The sequence below is a fragment of the Alosa pseudoharengus genome, unplaced genomic scaffold, assembly GCF_046254945.1.
Source record: "Alosa pseudoharengus isolate Yale_2024_CS ecotype anadromous, Long Island Sound unplaced genomic scaffold, YU_APseudo_1.1 YU_APseudo_1.1_scf_17, whole genome shotgun sequence".
Classification (NCBI taxonomy): Eukaryota; Metazoa; Chordata; class Actinopteri; order Clupeiformes; family Clupeidae; genus Alosa; species Alosa pseudoharengus.
Window position 1 is genome coordinate 22,325,815 of NW_027468640.1, and position 16,350 is coordinate 22,342,164.

The 16,350-nt window shown below is 38.0% G+C and overlaps 1 protein-coding gene and 1 long non-coding RNA gene across 3 annotated transcripts in view; one reads left to right on the forward strand and one right to left on the reverse strand.

Annotated features, from left to right (window-relative positions):
• Window positions 1-3,715: 3,715 nt before the first annotated feature.
• Window positions 3,716-11,459, forward strand: LOC143127434 (uncharacterized). Of its 2 annotated transcripts, XR_012987629.1 has the most exons (4): window positions 3,716-3,832; window positions 9,502-9,558; window positions 9,664-9,755; window positions 11,253-11,459. It is a non-coding gene; the product is annotated as an uncharacterized LOC143127434 (long non-coding RNA). The 2 variants fall into 2 exon arrangements; XR_012987628.1 differs by lacking the exon at window positions 9,502-9,558.
• A 1,378-nt stretch (window positions 11,460-12,837) lies between these two features.
• adgrv1 (adhesion G protein-coupled receptor V1) overlaps window positions 12,838-16,350 on the reverse strand; it is a 50,503-nt gene continuing 46,990 nt past the window's right edge. The window contains exons 87-90 of the mRNA XM_076288359.1: window positions 15,502-15,623; window positions 15,031-15,216; window positions 13,897-14,068; window positions 12,838-12,953 (exon numbers count right to left, since the gene is read on the reverse strand). Of these exons, the coding sequence (XP_076144474.1) occupies window positions 12,838-12,953; window positions 13,897-14,068; window positions 15,031-15,216; window positions 15,502-15,623 (596 nt within the window). The remainder of the gene's footprint in view (window positions 12,954-13,896; window positions 14,069-15,030; window positions 15,217-15,501; window positions 15,624-16,350) is intronic.

The window sequence follows — 16,350 nt, forward strand, 5'->3', positions numbered from 1 at the left end:
ACCCCAAGTTGCTCCAGGGACAATGTGATCCCTTGTAATATAGCTGACATACAGTATGTAAGTGACTGGTTAAGAAGTGTCGGCTAAATATAATGTACATGTAAACTCTTTTGCAAGAACCATTTTCACGGTCGCCACAAAATCCAGGATACATGGGTGTCTACCAAGTATGAAATTGTGGAGTGTCTTGATGGAATTGGCACACACTATAAGATCAGGCTGTATGGGGAAAAGGGCCCCCTTAAGACGTTCCACTCATAATACTGCCGGACAGCATTCAAACCCCTTCCACCTCCCACAGTCTGTATCACATGAGTTCTCTGCCAGTGTACCAGAAGTAAATATTCTCCCCGTCACCTTCAGGCCTTGGCAGTAGATAGGTATGCTACCAGGATGGTGAACTTAAGGCCAGGTGTGTATGCCGAAAGGCTGACCTGCAGCGCTGACGCACACGCCCACCCGTGGGTGGTGATCATACGTAGCTTCCTCTCTGGGAGAACACAGCCGGTCATTTAATATTTTTGCCGCATGATTGTTTGTGGTTGTTGTTGTTGGAAGAACATGGCTTTATTCTTAATTCTAAGACTTCATTGCTTCTCTCGCACGCCCGGCCTGTTGGCTGTGGATAACCCGTTGCTTTTAAAGAGAGCAAATGCACATGGTTTAGTGTCTGAGCAATGTTTTCCCTTGAGTTATTTATTTTTTGCATTAGTTCAGGCTGTGAGAGGGCCATCCGTGGTTTGTCTGTTTGTTTGTACTTTATATTCGTTTGTTTGTTAATTTTGCCTAATGTTACTCACCTACCCATGCCTATGACACCTAGTGGTGTACTGTGTTGCCTGTACTATTATAGATTATTTATTATTATTATTATTATTATTATTATTATATAAGACAAATTTCTCTTAAGGTAGACAATAGAATGATATGGCAGGTCAAGGAAAGCATCAAGAAAAGCAAAGATTAATAAATTGTTTTTGACATAGGCAACAAGGGTGGAGGTGTTTTTACACTTTTCAGACACTCAAAGTTTGAAAACTATGGATATTGTTTTAGAACCAACAACCTTTCTACATTATCTGAGGGTTTTGTGTGCAAAAAGTGTAATTAATTGTCAAAAAATTAGAAGAAAATGGCCCCAGCTGTGGCGCAACTGCTGGGGCACCTACATCGTACGCTGGCGACCCGGGTTCGATTCCCGCCCTGTGGTCCTTTCCGGATCCCACCCCTGCTCTCTCTCCCATTCACTTCCTGTCACTCTCCACTGTCCTATAATTAAAGGCATAAAAAGCCCAAAAAAATATACTTAAAAAAAAAAAAAATTAGAAGAAAATGTGAAAATCACTTTTCGGACTAGATATAATTGCTTATTTTAAAACATACAGAAAAAAACACTAAAGATGGATCGTGAAAATTTGAAGACAAATTTGTTCCTTAGACTCAATATTAGCAAAATATGCAACAGAGTAGACGGACATAAGATACAGTCTGAGGAGTTGCAGCTTTATTCAGTTACCCGCAGTTGAAACTAAACCTAAGTTTACCTCACAAACTCTGATTTGGTCGCTATACTGTAGCTTATTCCCAGCTGAGCCGTTTATGAGTGTTTAGTCCTAAATGAAAACAATTCATATACTCTCTATCCACTCACTCGCAATTCACTGACGTCAGGTTCACTTAAAGGAGCCACACATACTGTAGGGCTAGGCTACTGTTATGTTGACTGCTGTACTATTGAGGACTATTATGAGTTCTGTCCATCATTTGGTGGTAGGTAAAATTACTGCAATAAAATTATGCTTATTAAATGCTTTCCCCAAATCACTTTTCACAATTTTTTCAAGAGTAATATTATCGGTTATCGTATCGGTATCGGCCACAACAAACCAATAAATATCGGTTATCGTTATCGGCCCTAAAATTCCATATCGGTGCATCTCTAGATGAAACTCATTATAAGTGTGGTAATGATGGTGTTAAATAACCTAAAAGGTTAAAATACTACCTAGTTTAAATTTCTGAATAAATCATCAATGGATTGGATTGTTTGTCTTTGAGTTATTGTCACTGATTCATAGTGGGCAATCTATTACACCCAGGGGGTCTAGAGCAGGGGTCTCAAACACAAATGAGCTGGGGGCCACTTCTGCCAACGTCATCTGATTGGAGGGCCACGTCAGTGTTAAAGAATAATACAAAAAAAGAACGGCTATTTCTAAAAATGCAATGTTTTTTTTTCAAATACTACACAAAACTGCAAACAGAAAGTGCAAGTCTTTTTATCTCTTTTTAGACACCTGTGCTAGCAACCTTAGCTTATAGATAAAATAATGATAAAAATAATGATAAATAATACAAATTATAAAAACAAACAAAAAGCATAACAACTGATATTTGTGTGTTTCACACCAGATAAAAATATTTTCCTCTCATAACTTATTTAAACCTGGCAAAGGTGCCAGGGTTAAGAAAACAACACCATTGGATTTTGACATCAAAATTTCAAAAGGCTTGAAAGTAAAAATAAAGTTCTACTGTAAATGTAAAAATATTTGAGTATAAACAAAAGTTTATGAAGGGAGTAAATTTACCCATCTAATTTGCCACTAGATGACAAGCACCTCAAATTATGCACCTTTCAGTAAATACTGGATGTTGAACATATTTGATTAGGTTTACTTTCTTTTTTGTCATATTAGGTGCCCATATAACAAATTAACAGGAAAACAGTAGGCCTAAGATGTAAACCAACAATAGTAAACTATTACTAGCCTATAACCACAAACCATTATTATAGATACTGATTACTGCTTCCATAATCTTTCATAATCAAGAATGATCAATCCCCAAGACAGTTGATGCAGGCTCACCTGACTGTCAGTACATGCTTAAAAAAATTCAGGTGACACATTTGTATCAGTCACTTTGATGTGCATGAAGGTTGCAAGACAAAGTGACAGTTTACTTCAACTTAACAACAAAATTGATACACAAGTGTAATATAGTCAAAATGTAACCACTTTAATGCCATTCTCCTTCCATGTTTATGGATTCCATGTGTAGATCTGGAATTGTTTGTTTGTGTCATCCAATAAATCCAGAACACATAATGTTTAAGATAAAAATGTCAAGACGGTTAAAAACGTTATGTGATTGGTTTGTGTACTGTATCCACCAAGAGGTCACCCAAAATCCACACTGAGGTTACCAACGAACACCACCTCCATTCTTTGCAAAACAGGAAAACCACACGGTGAAACACCTAGTTTCAGTTGAGTTCAATCAATACAAGTCTTTATATTGGCAGTCTGTGTATTCTTTCTTGTTTCATTTGATTATATAGCCAAATCAAGTTGATCTTGCCATAAACATTAAACCTTGAACCTTATGTCTTGTTATTCACAGAGCATAGACCTTGATCATGCATAGAACATGTTTTTTGACTGTCAGACTAAAAGCAATGTGACAAATAATATGTTGTTTTGTTCTTAGGACTTAAAAAAAAAATCTGAAGTCACAAAGTCTCTGCTATGAGAACAAAGATGGAACAATCGAGATGCACAGTTTGGCACGTAAATTATCCTCATACGGAAACCGAGCTCAGCCACAGTGGTTTCTTATGACTGTTTGACCTGTGAGAGAGTGTGACTTTCCCACGGTCTGAACTGAACTTCATACAGGAAGCAATGTACACCATAAAGAGACGACCGAAGCATGTAACAGGACTATGAACTGCAGCAACGCACAATAAGTCACTTGAGATTACTGGACCCAAAGGAAGAACTGAGGCAAACAAATAACTTAAAATATTTAACAGACTATGAACATCATTGTAAGTAATTTAAAAGCTTTTTCAAGTATTTTCGCTTAATGGTGAACAAGAAGTGTTTAGCTCTGCTCACAGTTAAGAGTTTTTAAAGTTAAAAGGCTGCCACATGGTACTGGGATAATGTTGAGCTTTTTTTCCTGAACTTAAAGAAGTTGGTGTTTTTGTATCTGTATCTATTGTCATTAACATTTAAAATGGGGAATAGAGACATGCACCAATTATTACATCACAGCTGAGGTGCTTGTAAACATCACAGATGAGTGTGTGAGACTAAATAGTATAATGTGGACATAATCAGACAAAATAAAAACAAAAATTAGAAATAATAGTCAATAAATTGTTATTTATTTTAAGAAAATATGTGGAATGTCTTTCACAAGGTATTGGTTACTAGCCCTTAAGGCAATACATCTATCAAAATTGGAAAGCTAACAGCAACTTTTCACACTATTTCTAGACTACATAGACAGTGTTCATTGAATGAGCTATACAAAAAAATCTGTCAAGCAAGTTTTTAATTATTATGCAAACAATGGCCCATGTTTGTAGGATTTGAAAAGAGCACAGTGTGCATTGTCAAATAAGCAACATTAATGTATGCTGTTTTAGATTACAGTTGTTTTTTACACATAGTAACTGTTGTTAATAACTTTCTCATCAACTATTAGTAGTTCAGGTCTCTCCTTTCCCACTTCTGCCTGTTGAGCGCTGCACGTCTTGGTCATGACACAGGAAGTTTATAAACGGTGCCGGTTTCTTCAGTGGCAGATCTCTTATCTATTCTTAACCAAAGAAATTGTTTGTTTTTTTAACAACAAATGGAATCTAATGGCAAATGTGTCCATATGAATGTTTAAATGGTACAGAGCTTCTGAGCTGTCATTCATTTACATGCACAGTTAAATTGAGCTACAGTTATAGCTCGGCTTGGGGATTTGACTGCACCACTGTGCTTATCCCGTTAACATGACTGAAGGAGAATCACTTTTTTAATTAAACTCTGAATGTCTTACTCCGCTACACTAGATGGCAATATGCCCCCCTTCCTGTTCACAAACACAAAAACACCAAAACATGTCAATAGGCATGTGTTAATTAATGAGACAGCACTTCTGAGCTCTCACTGGTAACTGATCCTAGTAACAGAGATTATCTATTGGTCAGTTTGCTCATTTCTTTGGTTAGTTTCTTGCCTTGCTGCAGAATTTCTAGGGGCTCTGCTATTTCCAAATGTGTCACATGTTCCTGTCACATGCGGACAATTTCATACAGGTTGACTTCAAATGGCGATAGACCAATGCAATAGATGTCTCAGCCCCAGTTATTGAAAAAGTGAATAAGTTCAAACTGCATTGAATCTGTATTGAAAAGTTGATGATGATTTAAAGGCATAGGCCTGTAGTTTGGCTAATTTAATCCTATAATTCTTAGTTGTCACCTTGTGACTTATTTATATTTCATAGTTCAGATAGTCATTGTATCAGCATATCTCGTCTGAAAATTCAAGCTTCCAGTATTCTTAAGCTGAGGCCAACACTTATTTAATTGGTTGATTGATTGATTAATGTATTGATTGATTCTTTTTTTATTATCAAGCTGAAGGATGCGTACAAAAGAAATATACTCACAATTCATTCATCCATTCATTTATTTATTAAAAATTATATCACAAGTGACTGAAGGTGTGCTCTCCCAGAGACTTTTCTTTCTAAGGTATGAGCTACACCAGGCGCGTAACTTAAGCGTTCCGTTCGCGACGCGTCAAATCCATTTTAGATGAATGGTCTATTTTTTTCGAACGTACGCCCCACTGTCACGTCTGGTGTAGCTACTTCCGTTGATTATAATGGAAGCTAATTGTTGCAGCAGACGCTACGCGAACGGAGCGCTTCAGTTACGCGCCTGGTGTACAGTAGCTCAGCCCTGAATGTATACACATACTGTATGTGGCTGTCATAGCCTAGTATTATTCCAGTATAGCAACTTTCAGAGAGTACTTCAGTCATAACTTGTTCAGGTAGGGTATTGGTGTCATCTAGTGGTAGTACATGAGAAGAAATACAGGTGCATCATGGGAAAAGTTTCAATTTCAAAAAGTAAAACTTTCATATAATCTAGATCCATTGCACATAAACTGAAATATTCAAAGGCCTTATAGCTTGATTATTCTAATCTTGATAATTGCAGTTTACAGCTCATGAAAATCCAGTGTCTCAGAAAATGTGAATAAAATGTATAATACAGAAATGTCAACCTGAGAAGAGCTCTAATCAGCTAATTAAGTGTAAATACCAGCAATGGTTTCGTGAGCCTTTCATCTCTCAGTCTAGGCAGGGAAATGGACTTTTCCATGTTATTCTATTTTGTTGAAATGCACCTGTACGTCTGATTGCAGTGTGAAGCTGGTGTGTAGTCTTTGGGTAGCTTCGGTCGTCATGAGTAATGCTGTACGTTATGAGTGTAAAAAAGAAAGGGGTGATGTCGTGTATGGAGACACAAACCCCTAAAATATTCAGTGGTTGTGATTTTACGGGGGTTCAGGAAACAATATCCTGATCCAGAGTCAGTCCTTTGTATTCTCTTACATCGTTAAATTTGTCTGGCTTTTGTAATAATCAGACACATAATGTGTCTGATTTTCTGAGTTTCCTGGTATTTGTAAAGGAGGAGAAGTTTACTTGGCATCAGATGTCACATTTTTAACATCATGTTTTTCTAAACATCTTGACTGTTTGGATTACCATCAGAACATCGGTAAACTAATTTGTGCCTTTGCTATTCCTCTCATTCATTAATATTTTCTCAAATGTTCGAATCCAGATAATGTCTCTAGATTTGTGTACTCATTAAGGTATCAACACCTTTAGTAGATCAGGTTGAGACTGAAACTTTCAGTTGAGGTCAAGTCATAGGGGATGTCCAAAAATAATTTCTAGATTCGATCCAACGCAAAATTACCATTTCTCCCCAGGTGTCCTCAGGAAATCAGTTTGAGATTGAGAAGGCCAGGTTTTGCAGTGGATCATGTGTTGGAACAGATAGTTCTGGTCCTTGCCTAAGAACACCCCTTAGCTGTTGTAAAAATCACTGTAACCTCTATGCTTCTCGGGGCTTATTGCTTAACTACGGTCACCATTTCTCTTCAATGTTCTCCAGATAAGGCCTTAGTTTTCTCTCCAGGTCATTGCGTGGGATCATCTTCAGCAGGTCCCGTGTGTTAGTGAGGCACAGATGCTCAGGCCATGTTTTGGTCATCAGCATCGCCACCTCTGCTCGGTCTCTGCCATCTAGTTTGCCCTCAGGGACCCGGTAGCGTCCCGTCATGTCCGAAATGAGTGACAGGAACTTTTTGAATTCCTCCTTGCTGAGGCTTTCCAGAATGTTGATGAGCACAGGAAGGAAGTTCCAAGTGTAGTCCGCTGCAAAAGTATAAGACAAATCTCTAATGCATGCCTAAAGCTTTTCAGTTTCTTAGCTACTAACAGAGTGATGCTTTTTCAGACTTTCCAGTTTGGAAGTGTGCACCCGTCCAGCTCAAAAAGGTATTGCAAAATTAACGTCACATTACCACATAGCCTCACAGAACGTATATTACAGAACATGTAGAAATTTCAGCACCTTTATTAATTTTCACATAAGCTTTTTTACTATGTGCAGTATCAGTTGCCTTTTACTTTTTATATGATTCTATTGCAAGAGTAAAGCAGTGGTTTTTACGTGTCTTACCTTCGTGCACGTGTCTCAGAAGAGGTTCTTTGTCTCTGGCTGGTTGAGGAAACATCAAAGTCATATTTCATTTGTGACCAGATGACTATGATTTTTGAAGTGGACTATCAGTCGAACTAAACATGCAAACCATTACTGAAATGGAATGATGTTCTCTGAATTAGCATGAACACATTAAGATTAGTTTGGCTGGAAAACTTCTCATTATTTTAGCTACCTGCATAGACATAGCATACTGTATTTCCTTTACTGAAAGACACATAAGGGACCTGAGCCATTTTCTTTATCAAACAATCTTCTTTATCAAATCAATCTTCTTTGAGACAAACAATAACATTCTGAAATCGGTCGATGTGAAACCTAACACTAGTAAAGAACCACTTTCGGGGTTATATTCATAGTCTGAACTCAAAGCATGAAATTGAAACTTACATGGCTTTCTAAAAATCTGTCCCATCACTGTATTGATATTTGTCTTAAAGACGGTCCAAGGTGATTACTTTGGGTAAAGCAGGCAATCAGAACATTCTGTCGGTTGATCTGTACCCCTTGTTAGTAGTTCTCAACAACTCGAAAATTATGGAAATTACAGAATAAAAATCCTGCTCCAAACTGATAAGAAAAAAACAACTAATGCCCACCTCACTCTGCAAATTCTCCACCTCTTACAAAAAACAGGAAGAAGAAACATGTGACCACTGAGGAGCCTGAACAAAATCATTAACTTATTATTGTTATCATATTGTTATCATTATCATCATTATTCACTGATTATTGCTTGGAGTGCCGAAAAATGGATAAAGTTTCTACATTTTACTTTACACAATCGCGTCATTGCGTGTCAAATCAACAGATTTTAGAAAATGTTCCTGACTGACCATCTTGGATTTGCTTCATACTCTCCTCAGCATTGCACTCAACAATGACCATGCAGCACTTTAGGCTTGCATCGTCTTTTTATCTCATCTTCTGAGATATGGAGGCTTAATGGATGCTTAAAATGGGGTTGTGGGACTTGTGGTTCTATAAATGAGTGTCGCTAAAAATTACAATGTTCCATAATTCATTACTTTTTGATTCATGCTAGATCCTTGAAATTGTCTGGGACTTTTCTATGCTGTTAATTTTCTTTAACTTCTAAAATAATTAGCCAACAGTGGCGTATCTGCAAAACTATGGCTCACTGAAAATTGTAGGAAAATTTGGTGTAAAAATATCAATGAACTGCATCAGATCTTGTACATTTTTATATATCCCACCATAGTTTTCATACTGTACTTCTGTAGCAACTAGGTTGCATGTCTATACAAATATATTTTTATTTGTCTGGTAATGGCTTGTGTGGCTGGCCTGTGATATAGACCCTTTCAACTGCAGAAACAAACGTATACGTGTTCCTAATGCATTTCCGCTGACTCAGAAAACAAATTGAGCTATCTGCATTGGTTTTGAACATTTCAACCATAAACCCTCTAGGAACAGATTGAAACGGTCAATGGGGAATTTTAGTGGCTTTAGATGTATCAGGGGGCTGAAGGGTCAAATTTCAAGCATACCTAGATTATGAAGTCTCCCGAACAGTGTGTCATGAAAATAGGTCCCTGCATTTTGAAGCATTTCTTGTTGCTTTCTCAATTGATATCAGCAATTTTGAGTACAAATGTGAGGACAGCTTTCCCTAATACTATTGACTATAGACTAGAGGGACCATTGGAATTATCAAATATACTTTAAATGATAACATATATTGTTTAATGATCAAATATATATACATGTTCAGATAGTGCAGTTTAACCTTATCTGCATGTTACCAATCTAATGTTGTCATACAAGTTAGGTTGAAAGGACCTGTGGTAGGATAACATGTCACTTTACCTTGAATACCTGTTATAACAGTCAAGTACTGTAACTGTTGTTTGATGTGATTTTAAAAACGTTCCTTGTAGAAGTTGATGGGACAACAATTGCACAGCCAATAGAGGAAATGTTGACAGCCCTTCGTTGTAGGTAGATTTAGGATTTGACATTTCAAAAATATTTTGGATATTTCTAATCTAATCAAACAAATCTAATTTTCTTTTCCCCCATATTTCTGTATTTACTTTCAGATGTCCCAAAACTGATTAATTCAGCAAACAAATTCGGCCTTGATCTCCCTGCACCATCGGCATAATTTTCAGGAGACATTGAAATTGAAATGGTATGTTATAATAAAGGTATAAATGCATGCATTACTTTAAACTCAGCGTTTCTCAAACTGGGTCGCGACCCACTACTGGGTCGCGGAGACATGCCACGTGAAAAACAGGAGTTTTTTTTAGTTATTTTTTTATCTGTAGCCTGGGCCCAGGTAGCACCCGATGCGCAATGGACGCACTGTGTTATTCACAGGGAAGCGCTCGTGTCAAGGCAGCTTAGTTAGTCCCGACCTACATGAGATTTTGAACGTTGTTGTGAGAGTGGTGAATTTCATCAAAACCCGGCCCTTAAAAGCCCGTCTATTCTCCGCACTTTGCGAAGAGATGGTAGCTGACCAAAAGGCTGTACTGTTTCACAGCGAGGCAAGGTGGCTTTCCCGAGGTAAAGTGCTGTCGGGCGTGTTTGAGCTCCGAGTCGCCTCTTCTTGGAGGAAGAGCGCATGTTTGAATCTGCAAGCACGTTCACTAATGAACATTTCTTGACGAAGCTGGCCTATCTTAGCGATATATTTGATATATCTTCGCGATACATTTGAGTTAAATGTCCAGTTACAAGGCAAAGACAAGCACCTACCTCACCTAGCAAACTGCATTCACCAAAACAACTTGAGTAGCCTATGGGACAGGCGCCTCGATCGCGACAGTATTATGCCTTTGAGATTTCTGAGCGAAATCGCTGAAACGTCTGATTGGGAGGCACTCTTGTGATCCCATTTATTAAACAGTAGGCCTACATCACATCCCTGCAAAGTTTATTTCAAAAATATTTCCCAACCAGCAGTGCTCAGTATGACTGGATTATGGATCCATTTAATGCCGCATGTTGGTAGGCTATTTCATTGAATATATTGTACAATGCTATAAAATGGCCTATACTTCCTAATATGTTGCTGGAAAACAGAAATATGTGTGTTATGTAGTTATTTATTATTATATCTGCAGCACCAGCTGATTTTAACTCTGTTGAAGAGGATATATTTAGAACTTGTCATTATTTCAATAAATTTGACAATTTTAAGCTTGACCTACTACTTTCTTGGAGTGGGACAGGTGGGGCTCGAGAATGCCCCCTTGATCAAAGTGGGGAATGAAAGAAAAAGTTGGAGAACCACTGATCTAGTTTGTTAACAGTCACGAGTTGGGTCGCGATAGTCTGTCATTTTTAAAAAGTGGGTCCCCAGAAAAAAAGTTTGAGAAACACTGCTTTAAACCCATGGTAGTTCATGGATGTTTAGAATGCTGAAGTCATCGCTGCCACACTGTCAGGTGTTCAGGGCTATAGGTCAGCATTAAAATTAGGTAAATTTCCCAAAGGATAAAAAAGGAGAATAATTGGCTGAGACACATACATTTTCCAAAGGATGCAATACCTGTATATTGTTTCCCTTTTGGGTGTTAACCTTCAGTTATATTTTTCATTGGCTGGCAGTTCAGTTGCTGTGATACATGAGAGCTTTCCTGTGGCTGAACTTGTCGCTAATTTGTATTGGTTTTTACAGAGGAGGTACTTGCCCAGTACACTCTGACTGACAAGTCTGGGAAAAGGGGCCCCTAAACGTCAGTTGACCAAAGTGCAGGCCATAACTGGTATTTGATGGTGGGTGATGCAGTGCAGTCCAAGAAATAAGAAAATGTTCTGTTATTCTTCTGCGTTGGAAGCATTTCCATTGTTTCAGCAAACACGGTGGACTTGTTTAGTGCTTATATTATGTCAAGTTAAATAAAAATAAAATACATTAAATGTGTCTTCATTGGTTCTGATATTAATGTCATTCATTTAATGGCCTTGAAAAGTAGTCCTTTCAACATTGTGAAAAAATTACGCAAGTTAAACTTAATATACTAAAGTATATTGGTAAACTGGTATATTGATATTTTTTATATATTGTGCTGTGGGAAAATATGTAATACACAAAGTAGTTTAGCAAAGTAATAATAGCAAAGTTGATACAGGTTTATGCAAAGTATGCCTCTTTAGTGTCACAAAGACTCGTATTGGCCACTAGAGGTCGCCAAAGATGCTTTTCTTTTCTCACTGTCATCACTTTCTTCTTAGATCTTGCCTCATTGTTAACCAGCTCACCTGTTTCCTTCTACCTTCTATCTCTGTCATGTGTCTTATTAACTCATTGTCTCAATATAACAATATTTAGACCCTGTTGTTTGGCACTGTCTTTGTTAAAGGAACACGCCACCCAATGTCAGTAGTAATATATGTTCTTACCTTAACTTTTACGAGTTGAGTCATACCTCTCCCGTGTCGGTACGTGCACTCAAACTCTCTGGATGTGAATGTGTTAGCATGTTGCTATGCTAGCGGGCTCAGACGTAGCCATAGAAGGAGGAAGATAGCACCAGAGCGTTTGAGTGCACGTACCAACACGGGAGAGGTATGACTCAACTCGTGAAAGTTAAGAACATAGGTGAAGGTAAGAACATATATTACTACTGACATTGGGTGGTGTGTTCCTTTAAGTCTTCATGGAGTTCTCTGTGAGCTTCTCTGCTAGCTTGTTGAATAGACTGAATGAATTTGTCCTTGTTACCTAGAAATTATTCCGCAGCTGCAGCAGCAGCTCTTCTCTTGTGTCAACCTCATTTATTGGTAGATCAGGGAGTTGTAATTTAACAACCAATCCAGAGATCAGGGTTCAAGACTTGTCTGACTTTAGAAATGGGAAAAATAATAATAATAAGTATAACTGAGCATACTACTACAGCAATTTGCTTTGCAAACACTTAGTATTCCATTCAGGAAATGTAAATCTAGTTGCATACTGGAATGTAGACAAACAAAATATACAGCTCAGTCTGAAGTAATAATTTAATAATTTATCTGAAATTGAATTGTAATACTGAGGAATTGTTTGTGGGCAGCTACATGACAATGTGGGAAAATAATGCTCTAAATTGCACTGAAATCACTGTGTATACGCCAGCACAGAAATTAAATAATTAAAAATATTACAAACATGAAAAATAATTAAAAAAATGATCAAACCGTCACTACTTTTCAGCACTTTGTAAATATATATATTTTTTAAAAAAGAGTTTTTTTTTTAATCACGAACAGAAGCAAGAAGGTTAAAGGTGCGTGTCTGCTATTGGGATACGTCGTAGCTCAACGATCTGGGACTCTGTGGCGGTGTCGTCATGGCTCCCCTGGAGGGATTCATCATCATTGATGTTAAGGCCAGAGCCTGTTGAGAAAGACAGTCGGAGGGGGAGAGATGATTAGATGGATAGTGTGAACTAAAATAGTTTTTTGAACCTTTGAATCTTTCAATCATGTTTTATTTCCTGTGTGAGCCATGTTTATGACATGTGTTCCTGCAGGGCCTCTTTTTCAGTTGAAAACAGTGGAACTTATCTGAAAAAATAACCTTTCTGCCCCTAGGTATTTCATAAGTTAAACAAAATCCCCAGTTTATTATTTTGTTGTTTGTTTGTTTGTTTGTTTGTTTGTTTGTTTATCATATCTAATGTGTGTGGGAGTAGACACAAAACTTTAGGGATTCAGTTTTACAACTTCAATTCAATATCAATTATTATGATACACAAATTGTATCCGGTTTAGACAAATATCTAAAGCATTTCCTTTGCTAAAAAAGTTCAACCAGATCAGCTATATCTATATTGACAGACATTTGGCCTTTAATTCAAATATCCATCATTTTGTTTGGAATTATGTTAATTCTACTCTATTTTCAAACATCATAATTGCAAATTAGAGAATGAACATCTATTACAGTATTTCTAGAAGTGTGGTCCAGGTTTCTGTGCATAGTAAAGTTAATAAAATATTTAGTTGTATTTAGTGGTATTATTGTTATTATTAAGTGGTGTAGTTTTAAAATGAAATTTCAACTAGAGAATGAAAATGATTGCAAAAACACAATTTGTTGGCACATTTTTTTTTTTACTTTTTTCAAATAATCTAGGTACTGCTAAGTCTAATTATTAATAGTCAACATAATCAAACATAATCATATTTTGAGGTAGCCAACATATGAATAATTACCCTGAATGTAAAACTACACAAATAATAACTATTATGAATACAAAGCATCCTCAGAAAGTGGGAAAATTGCTGTTTTCTGTCGCTTCATAAAACAATGAGTGCATTGTGTCTGTCGGTCTCACCAGTCTTTAAGGCAAATATAAGGTCATCAAAGTCCTGTGACTCCTCATCAGCTGTGAGGGCGTTAAGTAATTCTTGATCTCCATGGTATGGCTGGCTTGGCAATCCTGATGGGTATGTACTGCCAAGATGACTGCCATGCCTCAGGGATGCCTGCTCCCAGTCAGCAGATAACTAAGAATACCGAGACAGAGATGATTGTACTACACACACAATGTAATCATGGGGGCGTCAATTGATATCATTTCACAGTGTACCATTTGTAGGCACATAATGCATGCACACACACAACATACTGTACATTCATTTGGAAGGGCAAGATACACAAAACATGAGAAGAAATGCTGTTTTCTTTCATAGGACAGTGTGCTAGATATCCAGAGGAGTCATTTGCGACAGGCAAGGAGCTAGAGACAGAGGGAACCAATGCTAGCTAGCCTGTCAGATAACACAGTGGGTGTTATTTGTTTGTGTCTTTCCCCATCATAATGTGTTCTGGGTGGCATTCCCTAGGCCGTCACTTATCAGTCATGCTGTCATAATATCAGAAGGACAGATAACAACAGATTACAGATTAAATGGTTATGACCCAGCATGGTTATGACATGATGCAAAACTTGAAAGTCTAACACAACCTCTGTTCTTGTGTCCCAACACCATAATGCTCAGAGAAATACAAATTAGGAAGGGGGTCTCCCATTTACATCACACTTACTCATTTAGCTGATGCTTTTGTCAAAAGTGACTTAAAATAGGGATAACATTCAAAGCAAGGCAAACATACAGTGCAATGAGAGACCTTAGTGTCACAACAAATACTACTTTACAAAACCAGAGGATGACAGAGGACAGTTAAACCAAGAGATGTAGTGAAGAGAGATAGAGTGAGTAGAGATGAAGTGCATAGTAAGTGCGGTTGTAATTAGGTGTGTATGTATGTTAGAGTAGTTAGGAGAGGAAGTTCTCTTGAGGCTACATCTTCAAGTGGCTACATCTTCAAGAGGCTCTTGAAGATAAAGAGGGACGTCCCTGCTCTGGTAGCAACTGGTAATAATGCGTTCCACCATTGGGGAACTACAGCAAAGAATAGTCTGCATTGCCATGTGGGTACCGGTGGCCACTCGTAATGATCCTACCTCCTCCATGGCACTGATGAGGTTCTGGGTGGATTTACTGATCTCACTGGTCACTGTAACTGCACCGGTGCCTGAGTAAGTGGAGGTGGTCCTGTGGTGGCCGTTCATTTCCACTGTGTAACTGGCTTTAGTGGGCCAACATAGCTGGTTGTGCAGCATAAAATAAACTGTAAACACATATAGACCCTGGCAAAAGAAAAACACAAGATGAAACACAGGAATTCACTTCTAGATCAATCTTAAACATGATCAAATCAGAAACTGAATGGTGCAAATCATTCATCAACATTAACTTCTAGATGAATCTTAAACCATCAGAAAGTGAATGGATCTTAATTTGAACCCCTTCCTCCTTCCTATCCCCAAACAGACTCAATTACATGGAAGCACACTCCGACTAGGGTTCTGCTTAAAGGACTTTTTTCACATGAACATGCCCCCAGAGTGTAGTGCTGTAGCTGTACATCTTACCAGCAAGATGTTGAAGATGATATAAAGAATCTGCATCCAGAGATGTCTGTAAGCCATATGCAGTCCTGCCCACAGCCACACCACAGAGACCAGTGCAAACAGATGGAGGACCATGGGAATCTCTGGAATGCACACACAACCCAACACAGCGGGATTAATACAGACACACCACACAAACACACACACACACACCACACCACGCACACAACACAGAGGGATTAATACAGACATACACACACACACACACACACACACACACACACACACACACACACACACACACACACACACAGAGGAATTAATGCAGACACACCACACACATGCCAATTAATCACCAGGGGTTAGCTAAATTGTTATTCATTGAGGGAAAAAAACAAATCCTGAACTACTGTGACAAAGCATTTCTGGTTAATTGAAATAAATCTCTAAGGTCTTGGGTATACTGTAATCATAAACACCATGTCATATCATAGCAAGAGAAGCAAGAATATCCCCCATTAATAATGTAGCCAGACTGCACCATCCTGTGTAATATACTGTACGAGGCAATAAGTGTAAAGGTATAAGCAAAAGTGGCAAGAGTGTTTTTTGCTTTTTAGAGATGCAGACCCGCAGTAGATACCGGACGTAGTGATTGCACAGCATACAGTTCTAGCGATATCCCTTAGACAGGGGGAAACCCCGACACGAACAGGAAGTGCTTCGGAATGGATTGTGCAAAAGTAGAGATGCAAGCACAGACGGTATAAACTACACTGTAGGTTACAAGCTATGTTTGGTGATGATTTAACAGCTGATTGAACCTGAGTTCAATATCTCTATATCTCTCATTGTATAGCAACCAAAAAT